The sequence below is a fragment of the Clinocottus analis genome, unplaced genomic scaffold, assembly GCF_023055335.1.
Source record: "Clinocottus analis isolate CAN_PGR_092001 unplaced genomic scaffold, fCliAna1.0.p SCAF_3, whole genome shotgun sequence".
Taxonomy (NCBI): domain Eukaryota; kingdom Metazoa; phylum Chordata; class Actinopteri; order Perciformes; family Cottidae; genus Clinocottus; species Clinocottus analis.
This window is the reverse complement of record NW_027176042.1, coordinates 16,604,432-16,630,305: the sequence shown is the minus strand read 5'-3', so window position 1 is coordinate 16,630,305 and position 25,874 is coordinate 16,604,432. Positions and strand designations below refer to the sequence as shown.

The following is a 25,874-nucleotide window of genomic DNA, read 5'->3' as shown; positions in this document are numbered from 1 at the left end:
AAGAAAGGTGATCTTTCTTGTTTTGTAAATGCATTTTATTTACTATATTCCCAAGAATGTTTATGAGGTAAATTATGGAGGTAAAGTAAGTTAAAAAAGTGTTTTGTTTTACGTGAGTGTTTTTTTTCATTACTGGATAGTTGGACATATTCTGTAACCGCAGTAACCCTTTAAAAAACGTTTAAACATCCTGTCACCTCAAGCTTTAATTGTGCTGTAAAAAGCCTTTTTTTCCTCATATTTTGTTTAATGAAGAGCAGAAAGAAAGAGTCAGTGCCACACTATTGCATTGAGACATTTTATATACAATATTTTTTGGTACATGGAAATAGAAAACTCTATATAGACAGAAACAGAGACATAAATACAAACCCAAACAATTATTTCAGTATAAAACAAACATGAAATTGTTTGATAATGCTTCACTAAAGCCATACAGTTGTTATGCATAGTTATCATAAAATGAAAGTTTAAATTTAATTAAAATATTTTTATATCATACTATTTAAATTCAATTATTTATCAGTTTTCAAATTTTATTGTTGAATGTGACCCTAATATAATCTTTAGTGACTTGGGCGATAATGCATTTTAATCTGTATGACTTCAGTGAAGTAATCCAGCAACAAGACAGGGGTCAATTCAGATTTGGGTCTTTTAATAAATGTAGTCATTATATTAAATAATGCCTATATCACAACAATTAAATCTATAATTATAGCTCATTCATGAATATCTGTTATTTCTCATTTTGTTGGTTAACATCTGGTGGCAAAGTTTTTACTATTTTTTTTTTACTTGAAAATTGAGGAGAAGCCATTTGCTCTTTTTAAAGGTTTAAAAAACAGTGAATTGAACCGTGTCCTGTTACATCATTTCCTCAAAGAAGAGGTGGCTTGGCTTCTACAGGTGGCAGTGCTGTTGTTAAAGCGCTGGATTAGATTTTTGGCACAGGAAAAATATTACAGAGTTCAACCAAGGAAACTAAACACCTATAAAGATAACAACTTCTATGCTATAAAACACAATCTGGTTAGCATGTTAATTCTCAAGTACAATATTTACATTCTCAGCAATTTGAGAGTATAAACTGTGATGATTTAGATGTACAAGAATTATGGTCATATATAATGCATGTGTCAGATTTTGAATACAATTAATTGGGGAAGGCCTAGTGTTGTTTCACCCTGGATACTGTATTTATACAATTTATACAGTATCTATGTTATTACGTTTGCAGTAGTTCTGTATTTATACAGTATCCACTGCAAAGAAAAACTACTATATAACGGTATAAATTCAACACCAGATTATGAGAAAGGGAAAAGCTGGCAGCGCTGCTGTCTGCCTGCAAAACTTTTAAAATACAGATTTCTTTACAGTTGTGGCAAAAGGTGGCAGCTTCTTTCTACTATTTTCCTCTTATTATTTTACAATAAATGTCCAACTTCCTTATAATTTCAGTAAATGCATAACCTAAATGGTTACATAACCTTTTGTGAGTTATTCATGAACAAATATGACTATTTGTCAAGGTTATGCATTTACCATCCGGTCATCAGAAAAGAAGGAAAGAAATCACCCTGGGGTGAATAATTTACATTGGATGCTTCTGCTGCTTTTTCTAATTCTAGGGAAAACAGCAAGTGAAGTGGAATGTGTGTGATAGCAAGAATCAGAGGAGTCAGAGGATTGTTTAAAACCCTCTGCAGTTTAAAAAGATTTAGCATTGCTGTAGCAACCAAGTGAACTCCGCTAACAGAAGCTCCGCGTTGGGTTTAACTTCCTCAACTGTCAAATTCAGCCAATTTTTCAATGAAATCAGTTGCTACTCTGCGCGCCATAATAAGCGCACCATTTGAGCTACATAAGCCAAAGCAGGAAATGCTTCTCAGGATTTTGCAGAATGGGAAATGGAGTAAAATGAGTTACAAGTCAAGGGTCAGCCAAGTCCAGGAAGTCTTTCTCAGGTGGCGGGCCCCCCCGATACCAGCTACAGGTTGTGTCAGAACGGCGGATACAGGCGTACTGCCGAGCCTGCTCCCCATTTAGGCTGTTATCCAGCAACCAGTCGGTCCACAAGCACTCGTTTTCTCCTGTAGACGCACACGGGACTGTGTAGCAGGTGTTGATCTGTGGGCACAAGAGTTTTTTAGTCATTCTTTCACTCACTCGTCTCATTACATGTTCTTGAAGTTGGCCTTTCCTGTGAGTTGTGTTTTGGTGAAAAGGGGAAAAGGGAAACTGGAGTGTGTCTGGAGACACATAATGCTATGAACAACTGTTTATTGGAAAGAAAGATCACAGAAAGAAAGTTTGAGCCACAGTGAGAGGTAAAAAAAGAGGCCTTTTTGCTCTTGGTTGCTTTGTTTCTCAGAAGACAGATAGATGAGTGAGACAAGGGATAAATATGTATGAATAGAGAACAAACCGTCCTTACTCACTCTGCATTCACAGCCCATCTGGTATCTGTAGTTGAGATTCTTCTTCTGTGACAGTGATAAGTTGTCCCAGGACTCTACGAGGTCGCATTGGCCAATAGAAATTCTCCCATCACTCCACATACTTCCTGTTTAGTGACATCACAACACTGCCATTGAAAATGTCATCAAGTACACAACAAATGAATTTATGTTGCTATAAAAAGCCTACATTAGTTCACAGCTAATATAATTCATGTATAATGTACAACTTTGACTGCCATATGGCCATTTTATAATGTACACAGCACTTGCTCTTTAAAATAACTTTCAGAAATACACATACAGTTGTTTTCTTGACAAGCGTTACATGAGAAGATGTAAGCAAAACCCTTGCCAAAGGCAGAGAAGCTAGCCTTGTTCTTGGTTTTTGTATAGATTATTCTAGTTTAATATAATATGGTGTTAGCTCTGAGGATGGTGCCTTGTGGATTGTAACCTTAGAGTAGCTATTTCCCCCCTTTTGAGTCTTTACGCAAAGCATACAGACATTAAAATCATGTCAATATCATCCAACTGAATAGACATCTTTTCTGTTTCCTACAATAAGTGCAATATATGACCATTACTGTACCTGAGAGCAAATACCCTGCTTTATTGTTGGAGTCCAGTTTGACTCCACACAGTGAGGAGAAGACTGGAGTGTACACGTACTGGATGTCCTTGGCCTTGTCAAAACCTTTGAACATCTGGACTCAAAGGAAAAGGGGACGGTATAAGCCTGGCTTAATATAAATGAACGCACGATATATATACATGTCTATAAAATAGACTTTACTGGTTCTTAACTCCTCTGTATTTACGCAGATGTGAATTCAACTCCACATGTAGCAATGACACTGGCTGTAATTAAATAATTAATACATTTTGGATATTTAGCAGACCCTACTGCTCAGTATTCATTAGCAACATCATTTAGTGGAGCTTAAGATTAAACTCGACTGTTTCTGTGTGTTTGAATGATGTCAACCAACCATACTTAGACTGTGCAGCCAGTACCGACATCCATTATACAGCTACTCGCAGCAGACAATAAAACAGCACCCAAAGCAGCTGTTACTGTTCAGAGAGCTCACCTTGATCATTTTGATTTCATATTGGATCATCTTCATGTAAGGTGAGGAGCTGTTGCTAGGTGACACGATCTTCTCTCCGGAGATCTTTGCCCTTATCACTGTCAGGAAAGAGAAATAACAGAAATATAGGGGGATTTAAATTAATTGAAATGCCAAATAAATGCAGGAGGCAAGATAATAATGGTGATTTACATGCAAGGGACAATGGAAAACATCCTGCATATTTATGATCAATATGTGTTTCCTTCACTCTAGTTATCAGACAAATAGCCTAGATTTCTTTCTTTCTAACCCCCTCGTCCCTCCTTTTCTGTCATTTTGCTTGTCACTCGTCTTTCTCTCCACAAAGACAGTGGAGCAGTCCCTCTCAGTAGTGATACAGGATGTGTCCCTCCTCTCCTCTGGGAGGGAAATCAAAACCCACATGGAATATCAAGTAGCTCGCTGCTTGCACATTCGCATTAACCGACTCCACACACACACAAACACACGTTCATGGATACAGTATTTACCACACACACTTTTACTCAGACCAACGTGTCTGGCACAGAGTGGACTTTCAGTTATTTAATTTATCCCATACTGTACATCAAGTAGAAGAGTAATTGGTCTGTGGTTCTCAACAGACGTGAAACTTTACAACCTCTAATTTGAGACAAAACACTCACTACACTTTAAATGTTATTACGTTTGCACGTTTTACTCACAAAACCACAACATGCAGTTAAAGCTGTGCCAAATCAAACAGACGCTGCTGAAGAACCTTTTTTTTTCTCCATCAAACCCATAAAATCTGCATTCTTAGACATTTGTATTACTCATTATGTCAACTGCAAATAACTTTCACAGTCAAACATTTCCATTAAACTATTAACACTGCGGTAGCTTTCTCAATCAAACGTAATTAAGTTGACTAATATCTTTTTCCCACACAGTTTTAACATGACAGACAGCTGCAGTGACTACTAACTGACATCATATGAAGAACAGTGGTATGGCAGTACAACAAAGCGTAGTAGTAGTCGTCAACGTCATACACTTAAAACTGAGTTACTCCAGCAGTTGCAGGCTAATTTACGTTAGCCAAAACACATTGGTTAGTCCTCAAGCTAAACATCTTTTATCATGTAACTTTAGAATTGAAACACACTGCTTGTAAATATGAACATTAAAGAAAAATTTGGTGGGCAGCTAAACAGCATGGTAATAAGATCACAATATCATGTCTGTGAGCTTCAATTTAATTTTCTATTTTTTAAAGAGTACATTAGAAACAATAATGAGTCCTTTGACTAGAAATGGTAATAATCTGAAGCATTTTGTTTTTCATTTGTAGTCCATCTAGTCTAATCACATGCAAGCTTTGGTGGAACACAGGTAAACAGTCTGTGTTGAGAGCAAAAGAGGCGAAACACATCAGCCAAAAAGTAATCTCGAAACCCACAGTCTGACAATGGTTTAGCTTTTAGTTGTTTATAATTTGCTTGGACTAGTTACTTGTTGAAACAATGCGGTGGCACACAGCATCTGTCGACTCCAACTCCAGTCTGGCATCCCAAGTTTCTAATCGGATTGTGGACAATAAGCAGTTCACTACACCAGAACTTCAAAAACATTGCCCTTTGCCCCAGAGGCTTATCGAAAATCACAACACATTTTGTCCAACATTACTAGGGCTAAGCAAAGACTTTTAATGACACTGTTTAAGTGTATAATCAACTACCTAGATATGATGTACTTAAATATTTTAAGCTTGACCTGGCGACACATGCTAAACATGCTATAAATTGCCTTTAATGAACATTACACATAGAACTACAAGGCTATACAATTGCTATTCCACATTATTCTCTCTAAAAGAGAGAAAACAGTTCCCTGCAGATGAACCAGAATGAGATGGAAGAGGAGAAGGAAAGAAACAGATAAGTGAAGTGACCTCGGTATAACCACGAAAGAAAGAGAATAGGAAGACACAGTGTGACCTAGCACCCCTCCTTAGCGTCACCCTCTCACACAGCTACGCAAACCATCAACTTGTTTGTGCTTTTCGGCTCATCACGTAACAACACCACAGAGTTCAGTGCTTTCTGTGAAATTGCTTCAGGAGAAAAATGTACTCTTTTCTTTGTTGAACACACAAGAAGATAGAAAGGCAGGCACCAAACACATGTACAGACAGAAAGTTAATGTGAGGTGATGTGGTTTAGTCACCTATGACAAGCAACTGGTCCAAGGTTGGTATTTTATATGAGCTACAGAATGCTAGCTCAAATAACTGTTAAGCTTTAATCGTATAGTGCAGCACTGATTTAGAAGGGAAACATTTCTCCTGACATATTGCATGTCAGAAACAAGTAGATATATTATCTAGTGAATGCATAAATGCTTTATAATACCCAACAATACACTTAACAATGTCTGAACTCAAAAGAACACTCCTGCAAATGAATACACCTGCACACATTGACCGAAAAACTGCATGCATAGAATTAGAGCTCAGTTTGATGAATGGGTAATACTTTTTCATTCATCTTCATCAATTTCAGTTGATACTCATATGATATGTATTGGTATAGCTGGAGCTATTAAGTATTGTGGAAAAGTATAAAGTAAAGGTAATTGTCTAAACGTTGTCTCTGGTGGACAAACTCTGTAATGTGGACAGACATTGTTTCCACCTCAAACATTTTTACTTCACTTCCCTGTTACTTCCCAATTCACTCTATGATCGGCCAAAGCTGCTCGTATTCTCTCTAAGAACTCTTGTTGGAATGGTCACATATTTTCGGATACCCCTCCCCCTGCATCTTTTTGACAACGGATTAGTGGGGGCTGTGTCCGGCCTTTCTGTAACTTTCCCAATCTATTCACTCCCACTTCACATGGTGACTGACCAGCTGTGTGAAAGTAAGCAGGGGCTGATCATCACAATAACTAGTTCTGTAAGACCAGAACCAGACCCTTATACTTGCTTGTTTACCAGTGCAGCAGATTTAGCAGTTCCACCGTACTTGTAAAGAAGTATTTTTACTTTCAGTTTATGTTTAACTCATGAATGGTATCTGAATAATTCCACCATTTATTAATAAACATATGAAATGTGTAGTTTTTACAGGCCAATGTAACATATCAGAATAACCCCTTCCTCAACTATAATTACACCACTGAATAAGGCTGTCATGCTCACAGGCAAATATTCTGTAACAATGATGACTATCACATTGTTGTTGTCTTTGTTGAGTGCAGCTCTTTCATCTGTACTTCTTTTGGCAAGAAGAACATATCTAAAAGTAGATGAAATGCTTTGGCAAATTAAAATCTTTAGTGCTGAATAATGGGTTTATGTTGTCTATAAATGGTAACTAATACACTACGGCTTAACTGTGTGTACGGATCAAATAGTTGGCAGTCTGAGCATTGGCTGTGCATCAGTGCAACATGGAAGATGACAGAAGTTGCTCTTGCCAATTAACCAAGAATAATATTGTAATCTTTCCATTATAGCAGTGGTTTTAGTTCGATCACCTTCCGGACATATTCCTTTTTGAGCAGAAGTACATTTCAATTACATTTATTGTGGAATTTAAATGTAATATAACTGAACAACAAAACTCATTTTGATCCGAGTTTGTTGTCTCTTCCTGAAATGATTCTCTTGGCTCAGATTCTCTGAAATGTTTACCCCCCACCTAGACAGTTTGAACTGTGCAGCCGAGGTTACCCACTCAATTCCATTTCTGCAGCTGTGTTATGAACAGGAATAAGGACAGGCACGCCTGCAGAGTGAAAGTGGCTATGCATCTGCCTCACAGCTACATAACCAAAAAGAAATATTGCAAACTTGTACCATGAGAACTGATGTAGTAAGTAACTTCCCCCCCTCCCTGATGAATCGGCACCCTTGTCATGCTCACAAAGCTGGACTGTCAGTGGGCTTTCACACTGATATTGTTAGTATGCAGACCATTAGACCAAGCCTATAGACATGGAAATGAAGTGGGTAGAGAGAGGGAAAGAAAGAGAGAGAGATGGAGTAGGCTGTGTTGGCATGGCTTGGCCTCTGTCCAACTAACACACACACACACACACACACACACACACACACACACACACACACACACACACACGCGCACACACTCATGCACACGATCTCAAATACACAAACAGGGCCAGGGAATCGACCAAGGTTTGTCCAGATGGGATATAACTCAGATGTACAGCTTTATTCAAAGGTCTCATCTACTCTGACAGCACTGTCAGGTCAACTAAAGTCCACCACCAGCCTTTGCTTAGAAAACAACCAGGACAGAGTAACAACAGATGCCGCCAAATGAAACGTTTTCTTCGACACGCTTAGTGCGAGTGAGGGATTTTCCTTATTTGGTATTCATGGCTCCAAAAAGTTGCATCCTACCTGAAAGAGACCAATGACTCTTGTGTTCATTCAGAGGTGGACTTATGCATTCAAAACTAAACACAGACCCAAGCGTACCCCGAGGAAATGGGATCCAATTACAAAAGAACCTGTGGTTAATTGAACAGTTGTGAAGTCCCGCCTCTTATAGTTACTGCTGCAATGCCTGTCAAGCTTTCCGCTGCTCCAGTTTACAATGATAATGGTGGGAGACTTAACTCGAGTAATAGTTTAGGATGTGCTGCTCGGCTTTTAAAGTAATGCTGCTAAATTAGTTAGCCAAACATGCTAATGTTTGCAGCTCACTTTAGAACAGAAACACAGTTTTATCCACTCTTTGCTCTTATGTTTTGGTTTTAAAAGGATAAAATACATAGACACAACCATCCAAACTCGGGGGATACTTAGTATTACCACATCGCAATTCACACCGGTGTGACATGTGGGGAAATCCAAAGCTCAACAGACTTACTGTAGCTCGGTATAGTTGCTAAGCTGTAATTGGACAATTGGGGGATGGGATTAGTGAATGTTCTGTTGGAATCCATTTTGTTTGGGTCCAGTGGTGCACATGGAAGAAGTTTTCCACCAGGGCTTTCGACCAGAAAGCGTTAATCTTGACGCAAACATGATCTTTTCCTAAATCCAACCAAGGAGGTTTGTTGCCTAAACAATAATCCCTAAGGGCAACATTCTCCCATGTGTTTCAACATATATTGTTTGAGCTGCAATACTTGTAACATGTTAATGTAATAGCTCCCGTTTTTCAACGTTAGCCACACAATTTACGTGCAAATAACATGCATGCACTGCTTTTTGTCTTGTTTTTGGGGGGGGGAGGGGGGGGGGTCTTATTTGACTTAAAAAACAAGACCCAATGCTATACAAGCACAGCCTTTCTCAATATCAGGCCTTTAAGAAAACCTCCAATTATTCAGTTGGAGAAAACTGAATAATCATATGGGACCGTCGTCTCACTCTTTGATGACACACTTCAGATTTAAAACTGTCCTAAAAGCACTGCCCCAAATACCCTCAATGTGGTCTCGTAACCCAGATCTAATTTGGCGTTATGGTCGCTTTGAAACAGGTCTGAGCTCCATCTCAGACTGTATATCATTTTGAGACACATTTTACTTTTAGAGAGATTGTCCTCTCAAGACCTGAAGGAATAAACAGACCAATTAGAAAAACCAGACTAAAATTCCGACAATGTCTTTTGTCTACTTTCTCTTTCTCTCTGTCTCTCTCCTCTGCTGGAGTGTAACCTTTGACAGAACCACATACTCCAGCTTTCCACAGTCTCGAGCCAAGTACTCAAAGTCAGAGCAGAGTGTTGGTTTTGGCCTGTGCTTAGACAAGAAGGATGATGGGGAGCGTCAGACAGAGAGACAGGCAGACAACCCAAGAGACAGACAGACAGATAGAAAGTAGGCCAGGGCCACTTTTTTTAGGGTTTGTTTTTATGCATAAGCAAGAAAGAAGGCTCAATTATTTAACAACAAAAACACAGATGCCAGGCTGCCCTGTGGTCAAATAACAACACGGCTGGAAGTGTTTTCATCTCGGCATAAAAGAATAAGGAAAGACAGCCATTATATATCAGGCTTTAATAACTTAGACTGTCAATGTTTTCTGCATAAAGCTGATGATTCCCATGAATACCTTTGGCTAAAGCCAAAAGGATAAATCCACATTTCTTTCAATCAAATACCATAAAAAAAAGCTCAGACCTAAAGCTCTATTGATTAGTTATTGTCATAGTAGATTTTTTTCCTGTGGATTTGAATTTTTGTCAAAATCCAATCAAGTAAGCCAAATCATAAATCAGTCTGTTATGAAAGAGGGTCGACATCCTGCACTCACTTTTGAGTTATCCCACCACCATTAACTGCAGGAGCTTTTATATTCTGAACGCTAATCTGAGTGAACAGATGCTAAATAGGTCTGCAGTTATTAACTCACCAATCTCAGCGCTGCAGAATAGATGCTGTGGGTGTGCTGGGTGGCAGCTACATCCCTCCACAACTTCCTCCATGCCTGCACCAAGCAAAAGGAGCACCCAGAGCCCCAGATACGCACTCCGCTCCTGGGACATGGTCATGATGACTCCGGCTGCCTCTGACCGCTCCACCACTCGATGAACGCTCGCCAAACCTCTTCTGATCCTGTTAAGTTCCACGGGAAAAGTAAATCGGGCCGCAATGGGGGAAGGATAAGACAGTAGAGTCGAAGTAGTGAGATGAGCTGAAAGGCAGCTGTGGAAAAAAAAAAATGTTTAAAGTTTAAAGTACACCTCTGAATTTAAGCTGGAAGAAATAACTTGGGTTGAAGAAAAGGCTGCCACTGCTCTCTCTCTGTCTCTGTCTCTCCCTCTCTGTAGACAACACACAGAGAAACTTACAATAGTTGGATCCCCTCACACTCTGGTCTTGAATGCTGAGAGGGTCGCACACAGGGAGCCTCTTATGTACTCAACAATTTAGGGACAGCCTCCTCAAACGCAGGAAGAAAAAAAAAGCTCCCATCCTTCGCCTCTTGTACCCTCTTTTGATGTCCTCCCTCTTCTCCCATTGGCTGCCGTGTGTTATGAAAATGACGGCCAATTAATTAAGTATTGTTGGACAGGTTTGTGAAGCATCTATAAATTAGATTAGTGTTCTTCTTTTCCGATCAGTGCAGCATCTGATGCGTAAAAGAAAACGATAATCTAAAAAAACACTTTGGGTTATTGTTCATGTGTAGTAGAGTACAAGTGTTGGCACACAGATTATTGTCAACACAGTTCTTCGTGAACAATTATGTTTATGTAATGCACATGTCAGCACATCTGCAAGAAAACAGCGGTAAAGACCAAAATAAACACATTTTAATCTTTAAAAATGTAACATTGGGAATGCTTGTTAATTTGTGAATCTGTACCAATTATAGTTGAGGATGAGTGTCACGCTGTATTAGAGCTATTTTCAGCAACCTATAAACCTGTACACAGGTTGCACCACATTGAATATCAGACACACAAACGTAGCAGTTAGCCGGTCAACACAGTGGAGCATTTAGTAGTCACAGACGGATATTTTCTTGAGGACTTAGTCTGAACCAAAACTCGGTAAAATTTCTGTATTACATGATCAGAAGTCCACATTTATGCAGATGCTTCTCTTTCAGCTGCTTGTACATATAAATTGTTAGTTAAACTGTTTGTTGTATGATAATATGAGATCAATGTATGCCGTATAAACGGCTTGCCGTGTTGTCCCCAAGTGGTCATGTTTTGCAGAATGAGACTATTTAAGGCCAACTTACCTGCATAGATCTAGAGATGGTGATAGGTGTTCTCTTTTTTCACCACATGGACTTTTCCATTTGCTGATATGTTGTGAATCATTCTCTATTGTTCTTTATCATTCATCTTTTGATTATTCTTCTGCTTTTCAGATTACATCACCAAGTTTCCCAGTGGTGGTCAAGATCGGGCACGCCCACTCTGGAATGGGAAAGGTAACGTTGAGTCATTTTAAATGTGCACATGAAAGATTTGACCGCCTGCAGTATTTGTGATCAAATGATGACACAGGCATCAAGCGGTTTTGTCTTTTTTGAATGAAAGACACATTCACGTGTCACATCATGCCAAGAGAAGTGACATCACGACTGGAACCACAGCAATTTACTGTGCAATGAGTTTTCTGACACGCAATACCAGTTAAAGGACCAGTGTGTAAGATTTAGTGTCATCTCATGCTGAGGCTTCAGATGCAACCAACTGAATAGCTCTCCGCTCACCCCTCCCTTGTATGTAGAGAACCTTCAGGTAATGCAAAAATGAAAAAGGCTCTCTCAAGAGTTAACGTTTGGTTTGCCTTTTCTGAGCTCCTGTAAAAACATGGCGGACTCAGTGAAGAAAACTTACTCTTAGATGTAAATGCCTCATTCAAAGGAAAAGCACCAAATTCTTAGTTTCAGGTGATTATACATGAATGAAAACAGACGTCTGTGGGGAAGCTGTGTGTTAGTTCGTATCTGACTCTGTGAGTCTGTGACTGAGTGAGCGTGCCCATGTCTGTCCACAGCTAATCTTCAGCAAACTGCATCATAATTTACATGCCAACTTATGGCTGCATGCTGAAGGATCTCTCGTGATTACAGTGACTCACACTTTCTAAAAACACCATTTATTACCTGTTATATACTGCCTTTGATCGCCTGCTGGCTCCTCGTTTATTACTCATAACTGGCCCCGGCTGGAAGGGACCAGCGTCTGCTCCGCAGCCAGAGAGAAAGTGGGACAAAAACAATTTGAACACTGTTATTGTTTTGGATGGTGCTTTTGGTGAACAGCTCAGAGAACTACCAGTGTACACACAGCTGTACCTCGCAGCCACTCACACGCCACTAAGCGGGCTTACAACTCAGTGAGTTTACCTTTGTGTTTTGGCACGACTGTATAAAGTATATTACACGATGATTTGAGCCCATTGCTTGTATTATATTACTACCGCTTGTTTTTGAGTTTGAATGAAGTGAGTTTGACTCCACTTTACATCCCTGGTTGTATTCATTCAGTCACACAATACAGCAGACTTTGCAGACGAATCGACTACTGAGTGCACCTCTCTAGTTATAAATCGTCCATTCGATATCTGCCAATAAATCCCCCTAAATCCTCACACTAGCCCCTTAACAAGCATACTCTGTTTCCCTTGTGTCTGTCCTTTCTCAGTTATTTCTTCCTTTCACGACTGCAGCACATCCTTTTCTCCTCCTCCATCCTTTGCTCCTTTTATCTTCTTTTTGTTGTTTTTGTTGGTATTGATTTACAACTGTGTTCATTTTTTGGGGGGTAAAATCAGAGTGAAGTGTGAAGCCTCTCTCCTTCCCTCCTTATCGATCCAGACACATCCTTCCCCTGGACCGCTCAATCTGATATCTGATATGTGATTCCCCTCTGTCTATTCGGGCCTCTTTTCCGCCTGTCCCTTTTTGCCCTCCTTTATCGTAACATCTCATCTTGTACACGCCTATATTGTGCTACGGATGTCACTTTTATCTGTCCCGCTGATCAATTTTGAGAAAGACACCTTTCTTTTTGACAAATACTGTTCTCAATAATTTCCACTTTGCTTTAAAACTCAGGTCTTGCTTATGTTCCACTCAGTGGGGCTTCTTAGTTATGGTGCAACAATACAATACTGTTTATAACATAGAAATGATCTCTGTACTGAAAAAAAAGTCAAATAGCCTACATTACAATATATGTGTTTCATGTGTGTTGTTCCTCTGTAGGTCAAAGTGGACAATGTGAGCGACTTCCAGGACATTGCAAGTGTGGTGGCCATCACTCAGACCTACTGCACCACAGAGCCATTTATAGACGCCAAGTACGACATCAGGGTCCAGAAGATTGGCGCTGACTACAAAGCATACATGTAAGAATTGTTCTTATTCATTCCTTGGGTTTAAGAAATGTTTTTCTTTTGTGTTATAGTTCAATATGCACATTTTGAGTGTAACATAGTGTTTTCTAGGTAGAACAGGAAAACAGTGATATACGCTACATAAAATAGAGCGTGAACTTAGCAAAGTGAAATGTAAAGTCCTCATTTAACCCTTTAATGCATTATTGCTTCCCTGCACACCATTAGGCTACTGAAACATACCATAGACTGGCACATACCAAACTATAGTTGATCATGACTTGTGATTCTAATTGCATGTTTAAAGTAGAACAGTCAAGGCCGTTGAGGTGACAATGTAAGGTTCCTTCATCAGTCTTCAATTCTCTTGGGACCTCTATTTATTTATTTATATAGTTAATTATTTGACCATTGTAGCTCATGAGCTCATACTGTGTTACTGTGAGTGCGCTCCTCCCTTGGAAAATTAGCCATTTTGTGTGTCGTATGTAATATAAATTGCATCCACAAACAAACAAAAATGTAACACTCTTACACACCTTATGTTTAGATTATGTTTATTATTATTGAAGACATTTCAACACTAGTGTTGTAAACAAATAGTACCAATACCAGGGACTTGAGTTCTTCACTTAATTATTGGTGGTGTAAAATAGTCCTGGATATGTTGTCTAAACCTGTGCATCTACTGTAAAATGAAGCAAAGCCTCTGGTAACAAGTCAATTTATCCGGATGCTAATCAGCCTGATAACCTGCAGCTGTGCATGTTGCCTGTATCCTGGCTTTTTACCTGATAGCTTGTGCTGTAGCCACACCCTTCCTGCTACAAGGTTGTCTAAGTCTCTCTTCTCTCTGTTTGCAATTTCTAAAAGTGAAAGTTAGTGTCTGTATTGATTTAACGCCCAATTTCCTCTTGTTTCCCAGGCGAACATCCATCTCTGGTAATTGGAAGAGCAACACCGGATCAGCCATGTTGGAACAAGTAGCCATGACTGACAAGTGAGCACCGCATCAACATTAGTGACGCTCAGACTGTCCTTGTGTCGCACATGTCACAGTTAGTCACAATGCGCTCTCACAGCAGATTCATTGAGCTGAAACCAGTTCACATGGGTAAACACACTGATCAGTTTTAGTTTGTAGTGCATATATTATTTCTTTGGCTCAAGAAATGCTCTGGTTTTCCCTTTGAGCTAGTCTGCTCATGCCTGAATTCTGGATTATAATCCTTCTGTAAAGCATGTATGGTGACCTTTGACAGAAGGTGTAAATTAATACATTAATATTGATTACTGACCCACTGGCAAGGGTTACAGAGAAACCAAAATAAAACAGAGCAGCTTCCATGTTAAATGACAACTGTGTTTTTTTCTGCTAGTCAAAAGGACAGTGCAACTGTGAATTATATAAAACAGTACCATCAGTGTCTGATTCATCAAACAATGTTAAGCTCAGTTTGTTCATATTTGAACTCTTCAAACCTTACACTGCCACAAACCAAAGCCCAACAGAATGAGGATTCACATTTATTTACTCAGCAATGTGAATGTTGTCAATCATTAAATGGCTTCTGTAAAACTGAAAACAAAATGAAAATCAGCATAGTCTTTGGTCATCTGCGACATCTTTCAAAGTACATAACAACTCTGAACATTACAAATGTGACTCTTAAATTATTTGGTGTATAAAACTCGAGAAAAAGTACTTGCTGTAGTACAGTCAATTGTCCATGTCTTAGTACTGATGTGTCTGTATCTGCCGCTGTTTGATTGTGTTCGGTTTTCCAGACAGCAAGTCAATGGAGCCCTTTACTCTCAAGCCAGCAACGGCACCTTTATGGCTTCAGCCGGCCAGCCTCGAGCTAGAGAGGTTCTGTAACAGGTGTACTGTTGGCATAAGTGCCCTTAAAAGCAACATTTGCTCTGACTTATAGTGCCAAAGTGACACATAAATCAATATTATTGAAAAGGTAGTCTGCTGTGTGCCAGAACACAACTTAATTTTCTTTTACTAAGATAAGCAAGATGGTGTAAAGCAGGATAAACACCTCTATCTGTTCTTAGTAGAAACTCAGCAAAACTGTGACTGTACATATAGCAGTGGTACTCTATTTGTGTTTTTTTTTTTGTGGTTGTTTTTGTCCTGTAAACAGATTATGTTTGTCAACTTAATCCAACTTCTCTATGTGACAGATATAAACAGTGGGTTGATACCTGCTCCGAAATCTTCGGAGGGCTGGATATCTGTGCTGTCAAAGCCATCTGTGGCAAGGATGGTAATGACTACATCATTGAGGTGAGGAAAACACACAAATGAGGAGAAGTGGGAGGGTGAGGGATGTAAACCCCCAAAAATATGTTATAAGGCATTAAATAAAAAAAAACACATAATCAAATTTTATTTTGCAGCTGCCATATTATCACTGCGTCACTTTGTCTATTGACTCTTGCCTTTAATTGAAAATGTCCACCATGTTCAGCCTGGGGGAGTTTTATTAGAATACTAATGAGGTCTTTGAGTCTTACATTTAGCGCATCTGGCCTCATTTTCACTGCTAGGGCCTGAGATTATCTGGCTGGGAATAATCTCATCTGAATCTAATCTGAATACACATTATGAGTTTGATAACCAACATCTGCTGATATTTCCCAGGTAAGTATGATTATCCTATATGGTCCACCTAGCTCAGTATTTATTCTATTCAGCTACAATTTACCCCCACTTGTCTTTTACTTTCCAGCAAATGTTCAACATCTTGGTGTTTTGTAGTGTTTAGTCTTAAAGTCAAGACCACAAAGGTTGTAAATAACACGTTATTGTTGGGTGCTTTGCTGTAATGATAGCTTTGCTAAAAGTCAAGTGGTTATGTTTCTGTATGGAAAATTGCTAAATACTCTGTGGAAGGTTACACTAAACATATGGTGTTATTATGATTGGAAATATGTCACTGCACAGTGGGGAAGCTCACTCGTCTATTACAGGCAACAAAAAGTAAGCCCCAAATGCACTGTGACACAGCTGGTCGTGGGGGCGGGACAACCAGCTTATTGACCCAAGTTTGAGCATGGAGCTGGGGGCTGTGATTTGACATGTTTAGGGGTCACATACACCGACTATTTAGTGTCAGGATCAGACAGAGATTCATGTTCAAGTTCAGGATCAGAGAGAGGGGGTGGCTCTGGAAGTAAGAGCAGGAACAGCGACTAATTCGGCCACAGGATTGAGCTGTTGAGTGACCAAGATTTCTGCCAACTCGAGGAGCAACTTGACAAGCCAGGGTTTGTAGCACACAAGATGGAGTGCTATAGAGAGAGCTGCTTCTTTGTGGCTGGCAGTAAGTACAGAGCCACTGCGTGGTCTGTGTGTCAGCTCAGCCCCCGCATCCATGGAAAAAGCCGGGTCAGCCAGGTCAATGTTTGGCAAAATTCTGAATTTAAAATGCAGACAGTGATACTGCACATATGGATAAAGACAGTCAATAAACACGCTCCCAGTTGGTTATGGGCTGGCAGTCAACACATTGAAGTAGGCTGACTGTCTGAATGAAATAGTTGGGTTGGAAGTCGATTAGATACTAAAGTGGGAAAGATGTGAGAAACATCTCTCCCCGTGAGTCATTTCCTCTGGAAAAGTGTTTTGTTTTTTATAGTAATGCGGTAAAATTGATGAGTGGCTATCCATTTACAGGGCTGTTGACATAATATCACCATCTGTCTTATTTAGCATAAAACATTTGGGTTACTGAAAATAAAGATGATGACAAAAAGTTGTATTACTGTAATTACCATTGAGAAATGAATATATATTTTTAAACAAAACCATTCTAGCCATAAAACATAACATCAAAACTAATTCATTACACATTTTCTGTCCAGGAGTTGAAGTTATAGTCCTGTAAGCACAGCAGAGAGCTATTACCACACATGAAGTCTGGACCACTGTGCTCTTCATACTCCCTTCAACACAATTGCTGATGTCTGTGCCCCCTTCTACAGGTGGTGGGTTCATCTATGCAGCTGATTGGTGATCACCAGGCAGAGGACCGCCAGCTCATCTCAGAGGTGGTGATGGCTAAGATGAGCCAAGCTCTGGCTACCAGGTCTTCTAGTGCTTCCCGCTCACCCGCCCGCTCCCCTCAAGGCCAGAAGCCAACCACTGCGCAGCCCCAACAGGTAGAGAAGGATGAATGTAACCTGTGTATTTATCAAAATGAATAGCTACAATGCCCATACATCGATTGCTTCATTCTCCTTGTGAATGTAAAGGGAGGTAAGTTCAGAAACAAAAGGGGTAAACGCTTGCAGGAAAATGACTTTCAAGTTTACTGCTGATTCTTTACCAGAACTTGCTTGACCACGTTTGCCTTTGCCTTTACCCCCCCCCCCCCTCACCCACCTCTCTCTCTCTCTCTCTCTCTCTCTCTCTCTCTCTCTCTCTCTCTCTCTCTCTCTCTCTCTCTCTCTCTCTCTTTTTCTTTCTTTCTTTCTTTTACCTCCCTGTCCCTCAGGGTGCTGCCCTTAAGGAAGGACTGTCAGATCCAAACAGGACCTCCGGCCAGCGCCCTCAACCTCAAGGTTGTCTGAACACTGTTCTCCATTGTAATACAAGTGCTGCCAGTGTATGCCCAAAGCAAGTCTAGGAAACAGTCTCTGAATCAGTCATGGTACAGTTCACTCTCTTAAGAGGACTTCAGAGATCTTTCTGAAATGAAGTATGCAGTATTTGAACAATTTCTCTTTTGAAAGAACCACTGCCGTGAGAGAAAAACTCAACGGGAAAGGTTGTCTTAATAAAATTAGTTTAGAATGAAATTGGAAACGAAACTAAGATACCACAGACATAAAAGGGGTATCAATCGTCTCTAATTCTTAGCAAGAAAAAGATTGTGCATTTCCTAAAATCTGAAACTATTCATTTCAGCAGTTTGTTTGTTTTTTGCATCAGTATCTCTGTTCCTTGAAGGTAACATTGTCTACAAAAAGAGAATGACCTACGGCCTTGTCTCTGTTTAGGTTGTGACTTGAAGTAACAAGCAAATGTACAGCATAGTGCCTTTCGCCGAATTGTGAACTTTAATTGCAGCCATAGCGACTGTGTTAGTGTGGTGACTAAAAGCAGTGTTAACAGCGTATAAAATGGTAAATTAACAAAGCCATTATTATTATAGTGTCGATGTGTAAATGTTTGCATGTTTGGTCATTATCTTGAATTCCCTTTTTTCTAATTTCCGTTGTTTTTGGAATGCTGGCGTTTTATATTTTACAGGACTTGTTAGTCAAATGCTATGACCATTCAAAACATGCCTGTTTAGAACGGGCATATATATATATATATATATATATATATATATATATATATATATATATATATATATATATATATATATATATATATATATATATATATAATCCCGCTGCATGTGTAAAATGAATTATCAGCCATTGGAAACTCATCCCTGCCCCGTCACTTCCTGCTCAGCATGTGTAATCATGTATGTCTTTTGTGCTGCATGATAGGTCGCTTTTGCTGAGTCCCCAAGTTGTTTGATTAATTTGTGGTTGTCATAACTCCCTTTTGTTGCTTCCTTTCCTTCATTCTCATGTTTTCCACTTATTTTTTCATGTATTTTTCAAACCACATTCCCTCCTAATGGTCGCATGAATTATTGTGAGAAAATACAAGAAACACTTGGCATGACGTCATGTCTCGTCACTCCACCTTCTCTTAACCGTGGATCTGCCGCCCTCTGCTGGCAATTGCAGTCCAAACATTCAGGGCCTGCTTTGCCCCGCTCTGTTCTGAACAGATGAGTTGGTCAGGGATTCTATGAACGCGAGAGGTTATGTGAATGGGCATGTCGAGAACTCAAGCCAGCGCATTATCGGGACCATGTTCTGCTTTGGTCTTAAGTGAGTGTTGCAGGTGCTTGGTTTTTTTAACTGCTGCACTAAAACAACAGGTGCTAGATCTAAGAAATAATGTTGCTCATTCCTTTATTTCCTTTACGTCTCCTTTTGCTTTGTTTTGCTTGTCTTGCCGTGAGTTATAAAGCCATGGAACTGTAATCTAATGCCATTATATTTTAATCTTCTAGGTGCACCAGTGAAATCACAGAGTGTGGAGTCATCATCAGAGTCAACTAAGAGAGCTTCTGAACCGGTGCCAAAGCCCAGCCAGGTCCAGAAACCTAGTCCAACTCAGAGTCAGAAGGGCCCCGTCCAGAGGGCCGCCTCAGTCACAAGGCCTCCAGTGCCGAGGCCTCCCCCCCCAATGATAAGAGCCCCATCCGTCGCAAAGTCAACCCCAGATTCTGCTTCCACCGCAGCCAAAGCTTCACCACCATCCCCAGCAAAAGCAGCAGCAGCAGCAGCAGCAGCTCCAGGCTCTCCCCCAACCAAAGCAGCAGCAGCAGCAGCAGCAGCAGCTCCAGTCCCAGCTACTCCCTCAGCTCCGACCACCGAGCAGCCCAAGCCCCAGCCTCAGGGCTCCCCAACCCCAGCTCCTGGCAAACCGAAAGAGCTTCCCCCCAAACCCACACCACCTGCAAAGCCCATCCCTCCGCTTCGCAGGAATTCAAAGCCGCAGCTCCAGCCAAAGCCGCAAACCCCTCCTCCCATCAAAGCTTCACCTAAACCCCAGCCGGCGGCACCAGCCCCAGCGCCCACTCAGGCCTCAGATACCGCCTCGGCCCCTGTCCCAGCACAGGTTGAGTCCTCAGCCATAGCCAGCCAGTCCTCACCTAATGTCCAGTCTCCAGCTAAAGCTCAGCCCCAGGCCGAGGCAGCCTCTCCTTCCCAAAACCCTGAGGCTTTAGCAGCTGAAGATGCTGAGGCAGAGGCCCCTGAGGAAGGATCCCAGCAAAAGGCCCATCCTCTGCTGAAGTAAGAGCCGTACTATCGACACACTGTTGATAATGCAAAGACGTGCATTTCAATGAGCCATTCTTTGTGTTTAGGTTCCAGGAGTAAATGTCTGTATTCATTCTTCTGTAGAAAGATAATATATGGAATTCCAATCGTCTGCAACATTAATTATCAATAGAATTTTTGTTTTAATTATGTATTTGAATGTGTTGGTCAAAGTGGTAGTTGTTGAAATGATTAAATTAACAGTTTATTTTAATCCTCCCTATTTATCATATATAAGCAGTATATTTGAACATGTAGTTGTAAGGAGATTGTCACAACTTTAACTATTGCGTGGTCATATACTGCATATGTTTGATCTATAGGAGGGTTAAAGTACAATGTTAACATTTTGGAATGTTTTCAAAGATCATTGTACAAATATTGTGTTTGTGACTTTTTGGCCCTCATATTTCCCTGTTTGTCTTCATCCTTACTCTTCCCTCCAACTCTTCCTCCTTCCTTCCTCCAACCCTATCCTTCCTTGCCTCCCTACTCGCCCACTTGTTTTCCCCTCTCTCTTTTTCCTTCCCCCTCCCCCCCCTCCCCCAGTAAGTCCCAGTCCCTGACCAATGCCTTCAACGCCTTCAGCGACTCCTCTTTCTTCCGCGGGGTCTCGAGCACCGGAGGTGACGGCCAAGACGAGGCGAAGGCCGAGACCATTCGCAACCTCCGAAAGTCCTTTGCCAGCATTTTCTCTGACTAGCTACAGCCCAACCGTAGTCAGCCCCTAATTGATTCTGGACCCCCCGTTCCCTTCCCTTCCCCCTCCATTTTACCGTTGGCCAGTGATGACTTGATTGACATTAAGTGTGAACCAGTCTGAGATTAAACTTTGTGTGTTATCTGTACTGTATTCCCTCTGTCCCCGTCCTTCCTCTCCTCCACAGCGTCTCTGTGTGAGTAACAGTGAGGCCTCCTGGGTAGGGTGTCCAGTGAATGAAGCTATGCCAGAATAATTGGACTGAAGGAGTTACGTCATTGATATAGACTAGAGTAGATTAGAATAGAATACAATAGAATAGAATAGCAAAATATTTATTTTTCCCAGAGTACACTTTAAGGAACTCTTTCTGGAGTATATCAAAGTAGAATATTCATGACTTTAGATGGAATGTACATACAGTATATATATATATTTATATATACAGTATATGAATACAAACATATATAACTATAAAGGGAGATAAGCCAATGATAAAACAAAGTCCAGTAGCATTTTCCAATCCATCATTGTCAGTGACATAACTCTTTCATTCAGTGACTGGATTTATACATATTTTAAAAAGTTGTTGGATATTTGACATTCGATGGTTTCCCCCCACAGTAAATCCATTTTTGGTCAGTAAGTGAAACTATGTGAGTAAAGAAACTACTTCTTTAAGGATTTGTTCCTGTGTAAATCCAGCTGTCTTGTCTCTGGTCCTTGGCTGTACGGACTACTGGGCTCATCATTGTTGCCCTTTTTTGTCTGCAAGCCATTCATTGTTGTGTGAGGGAGTTGGAAATATGTGTATGTTCATCTGTGTTCAATTGTTATGCATGGCTCCTCCAAGTGGTTCAGTGTGACTTTTGGAGAAGAAGGGAGCTCTATCAGTGTTGAGTTTTGCACTCCGTTGCCTCTCTCTCGCTCTCTAGATGTTGTAGCCTTATTGTGAACATGTTTTCTATTCAGCTACGTGTTAGCTGTGCAGACCCGGGTCAATTACGTCTGGAAATTCATTCGTTTGCATTAACTGTTTGATTAAGTCGGGCAAGGATTGCAACTGTTGTAGTTTTAGGAGCGTCGGGATCAGGCCGATAATGCCCCACACTGAATAAATCAATCCTAAATAGTAACTGAATGCATTTCGAAGAGTAAAAAGATTCATGTCTGCAGCTGTAACTGGTGATTTCTTGTTTCACTCCTGTGTAGATTTATCAACAGTATTGTAATTTGTTGATTATTCTCATGAAAAGACATTGAGACAGTAGTGCAATAACACCTCAACATAACTGTTGAGCGCTGTCACCCTATTATAGATATAAATATGACCATACATACAGGACCTGTGTATCTCTTGAATACCTAACTTTTACATTCCCTTTAAGATTTCTTTCAGTCTAAACTTTCCAGGTTGCTTTGTAGTGCAGTCAGACACTGGGTTCCAGATTAATATGCCATATTAAACTGTCCTGTTTCTGTGATTGATTATGTTTGTGTTGTGAGACTGATTTTTCAGCAACCTGGAATGAAACCAGTACTTTGACTGGTCATTTTCAGTTGAGCTGCTGCACTTCAAGTTCATATGTATCAGAAAAATAGAATAAAAAAATAAATAGAAATCTCAACACTGCATCAACCTGTCTGCTTATACATTCCCAGTACTATGTTGCAAGTAAACTATAACATATTGTATTTTGTATGTACGTACGTGTCATCTCAGGAGTTTATTTTTTGTAACATATATTGATTGATTTATTTTTTTGATGCTCCATATTTATGGTAAAGTATATATTGTTTGTTTTGCATTGTGTTTTTATTTGTGACGCAATACTGCTTTGCATGATCTGGTGACTGATGTTTTTTTCTGTACAGATAAAAGTTAATAAAGATGTGGGTCCATCATTCCACTTATTCACCAAGTAAAATTAATGCTGATGTCCGTGCCTTTTGTTTCAGGGACTAAGTTTTCTTCAAAGTCACACAGATTTCACACATTGAGATCAATTTATCTGTCATGAGGGGACAAACTGGGGGCTTGAAAAGATATGAGTACTTACCGACCAAGGAGGGTAAATGCAAAAGTTCACATGATGGGAAATGTAGGATTCACAAGCTTGACCCATTCTAGAAACAAGTCCCAGAAAAAGCATGAGCTTTAAAGATCTGTCTTTAAGCTTTAAAGATCTTTTGCATCACAAAGCCTTGATTAAAGTGTAAAAGAAATAGGTTCACAGTGTGAGGTTAGCGACAGCCCTGTGTTCTTGATCGAGGACACATCAGCCGAGCAGGTGGATGATGCCTTTAGCCAGTTTCCTCCCGCTTTGAAATAGTCTGTGCGACTACAAAGGCAACACTGACTTTGTAATCACAGGGAAAAACTTGAAGACATAAGTGATTGTTACTTTCTCTCCATTTAGCTGCAGTCTCACTGTCCGAGTTTTGACTCACCAGGTATACCAACCAGCACATTTAATTTATACTACAGGAGAAAGGGGAAGATCATACTTAAATCTCACAAAGTCGAACACAACCATCAAATCGTGCAAAAATAATCACTTATATCTGTTGCTGTTGCGATTCCCCATGGAGCTGCTGACTTCACATATTAAAATGTTGGGATAGTGGAGCAACATGTGGAATCTCAGTAGTGTCACACTATGTTCCTTAATGGCTCCATGTTGAACTACCTTTGCTTAGCCAGCAGAGGGCAGTATGTACACGTGTACCTCTATACAAGTGTGTTCAGCCATGCTGTGATTAATCTCCCAGATCTCCCAGTCACTATAAAAGCTGTCATCTTCGACCTCACAGAGGAACTGCCATCCACATCGAATCACCTCTTTCTGCAACTGAAGTTATTCATTCTTTGTGATGTCTCTCCTTTTAAACACCACGGCCCTTTGAGTCGATTATGTCAATAAAGCAGATATATTATACTCTGTAAATTACCTTGTATTGTGTGTCAAAAACCGTCACTATGGGCCCTGTTATATATCATTATCATAAGGCCTTAATAGAAAAAGGAACAAGGTGGCAGCGGTAATGATATGTATGATCATTGCTGTTGTTACTTTAGATTTTCTTTGTTTACATCAAACTGCTCAGCTCTAAAATGTCCATTGTCAGACAGGCATCTATTTAAAACTTCACCTAAATCAACACACTTAGCATAGCACTTAGCTTCACCTTCAAGAGAACGAATACAATATGATATTTAATCAATAATGCAGATGTTCACCCAGCAGTTTACTATACACATTATATCAGTTTTCTCTGGACGCCGTAGCGTTTTTTTCTTTCTTACCTCTTAAGTTTTTTTTTTCAAATCACTTAATGTTCAACCTTAGATGCTTTGTCAGTCCAATGAAGCTAAAGGAACGGGGCACTTTCAATATGAGAAACATATTCACTGATCATCTCACTCAAATTCTTTATATGAATCAATGTTCAACAACGAAAGAGGAAACACGCTTTGCTCTCAGGTCTTGGTCCAAGGGAAGACTACAGAAGTCTGTGGGAACATCTCCATCGTACTGCTCATAGGGACGTGGACGTGGACGGCTAACGCACCAAAGCGAGCCGATATAAGCCAAACTCTGTTTGTCTTGGTGCTCATCCCAACCAACTGTGGCCACTGAGAATACAAGAGTATGAACGTTGGGAGGAATAATCAATCAGTGCACTAAATTCAACATTATGACATCCAGATTCAGTTCTTATATTATCCAATGAAATCAAACCGTTCTGGTCTGTTTCCTGGCGTTATGCACTATTGCTGATTTTAAGGGGTTTCATTTTTCTCAACAGTTTGCTCCCCTCCTCGGCCTGAAAACATTTTAGTCCCACTTCATCATAATTTCTGTGTCATGAAAGTTGTAGGAGAGTCCTGTAAAGATACATAAGGCCTTATGAACAAGTTCAGATACCAGAGCGCCAGTCTCCTGGGAGACAACCGTGTAAACAATCAGAAATTATTGCTTATTATTGCTTGCTGTTTTTTTTTTTTTTGTGGCAGTAAAAATCTCAGGGGTGTAATTCTGTTTTGTTCTGCACAAAATAAATTCTGCATGGGGAGGACTGTTATACATGTGAGAAAGAGCAAGAGCGCGTGTGTATATGCGTGCAGGCGTGCGTGTGTGTGTGTGTGTGTGTGTGTGTGTGTGTGCGTGTGTGTGTGCGTCTGTGTGTGTAAATAAGCAAAGTGTGTCATCTGTCTTCGTTCCCAGTACAGAGTTAAGATAGATCAAAGGCAGCTGAAGTGAAGCTGAGTGAAAGTAGCATAATTGAACTGCACATTGATTTTGCTGCTTTTAAAAGAGAGATCACACAAAAGCAGCTATGCTTTAGGTTTAAATGACACATATCTTTTATATCTTTCCACTGAATTCTGCGACACAATCAGAGTCACTTGTCTCCAATTGTGGGTGGATTGTCTGGGTTGAAAAGCAAATTCTGGCAGACTAAAATTCTGATACTGAAGTCCTTTCATTGACCCGGCCAACATGCAGGAGCATCTAGCTGCGCCACAGGAGCAGACAGAAGGTCAGAGGCTGGTCAAGTGACACTGACAAAAACAGGAACATTGATTTCTTCATGGGCTGAACTTTTTGGTTGTGGATATTATTCACCAGGCTTCTTGCAAATCTGTGCATTCCACCGGAAGTTTCAAACCGAATCAAAGCAGAATCTGTCAACCTATCAGGTGAATATTTGGCCAGCAGGGCTCATGTTACATTACATTACATTTAATTTAGCTGACGCTTTTTATCCAAAGTAACTTACATTTTTGCTCTAGACACCGTGTGACGCCACATCCTCACAGTTTCATGTGTAAATTAGCCTCATGTGACATGAGAGAGTTTAATGCTAAACCTA

General features: G+C 40.2%; 2 protein-coding genes across 3 annotated transcripts in view; one reads left to right on the top strand and one right to left on the bottom strand.

Annotated features, from left to right (window-relative positions):
• syn2b (synapsin IIb) overlaps positions 1–22,928 on the top strand; it is a 66,814-nt gene extending 43,886 nt beyond the window's left edge. The window contains exons 6-13 of the mRNA XM_068593908.1: positions 11,409–11,471; positions 13,257–13,399; positions 14,313–14,387; positions 15,581–15,683; positions 17,384–17,560; positions 17,896–17,962; positions 19,483–20,269; positions 20,846–22,928. Coding sequence (XP_068450009.1) covers positions 11,409–11,471; positions 13,257–13,399; positions 14,313–14,387; positions 15,581–15,683; positions 17,384–17,560; positions 17,896–17,962; positions 19,483–20,269; positions 20,846–20,999 — 1,569 coding nt within the window. The 3' untranslated portion in view covers positions 21,000–22,928. The remainder of the gene's footprint in view (positions 1–11,408; positions 11,472–13,256; positions 13,400–14,312; positions 14,388–15,580; positions 15,684–17,383; positions 17,561–17,895; positions 17,963–19,482; positions 20,270–20,845) is intronic.
• Positions 180–10,466, bottom strand: LOC137796719 (metalloproteinase inhibitor 4-like). Of its 2 annotated transcripts, none has more exons than XM_068594810.1 (6): positions 10,375–10,466; positions 9,936–10,228; positions 3,557–3,654; positions 3,055–3,169; positions 2,445–2,569; positions 180–2,133 (listed from the first exon to the last, which is right to left on the bottom strand). In XM_068594810.1, the coding sequence occupies exons 2-6, from the start codon at positions 10,072–10,074 to the stop codon at positions 1,936–1,938; spliced, it is 675 nt and encodes a 224-aa protein (XP_068450911.1). In that variant the 5' UTR covers positions 10,075–10,228; positions 10,375–10,466; the 3' UTR covers positions 180–1,935. The 2 variants fall into 2 exon arrangements, with proteins under 2 accessions (XP_068450911.1, XP_068450912.1); XM_068594811.1 differs by having other exon boundaries at positions 1,965–2,133; positions 2,441–2,569.
• Positions 22,929–25,874: the final 2,946 nt, after the last annotated feature.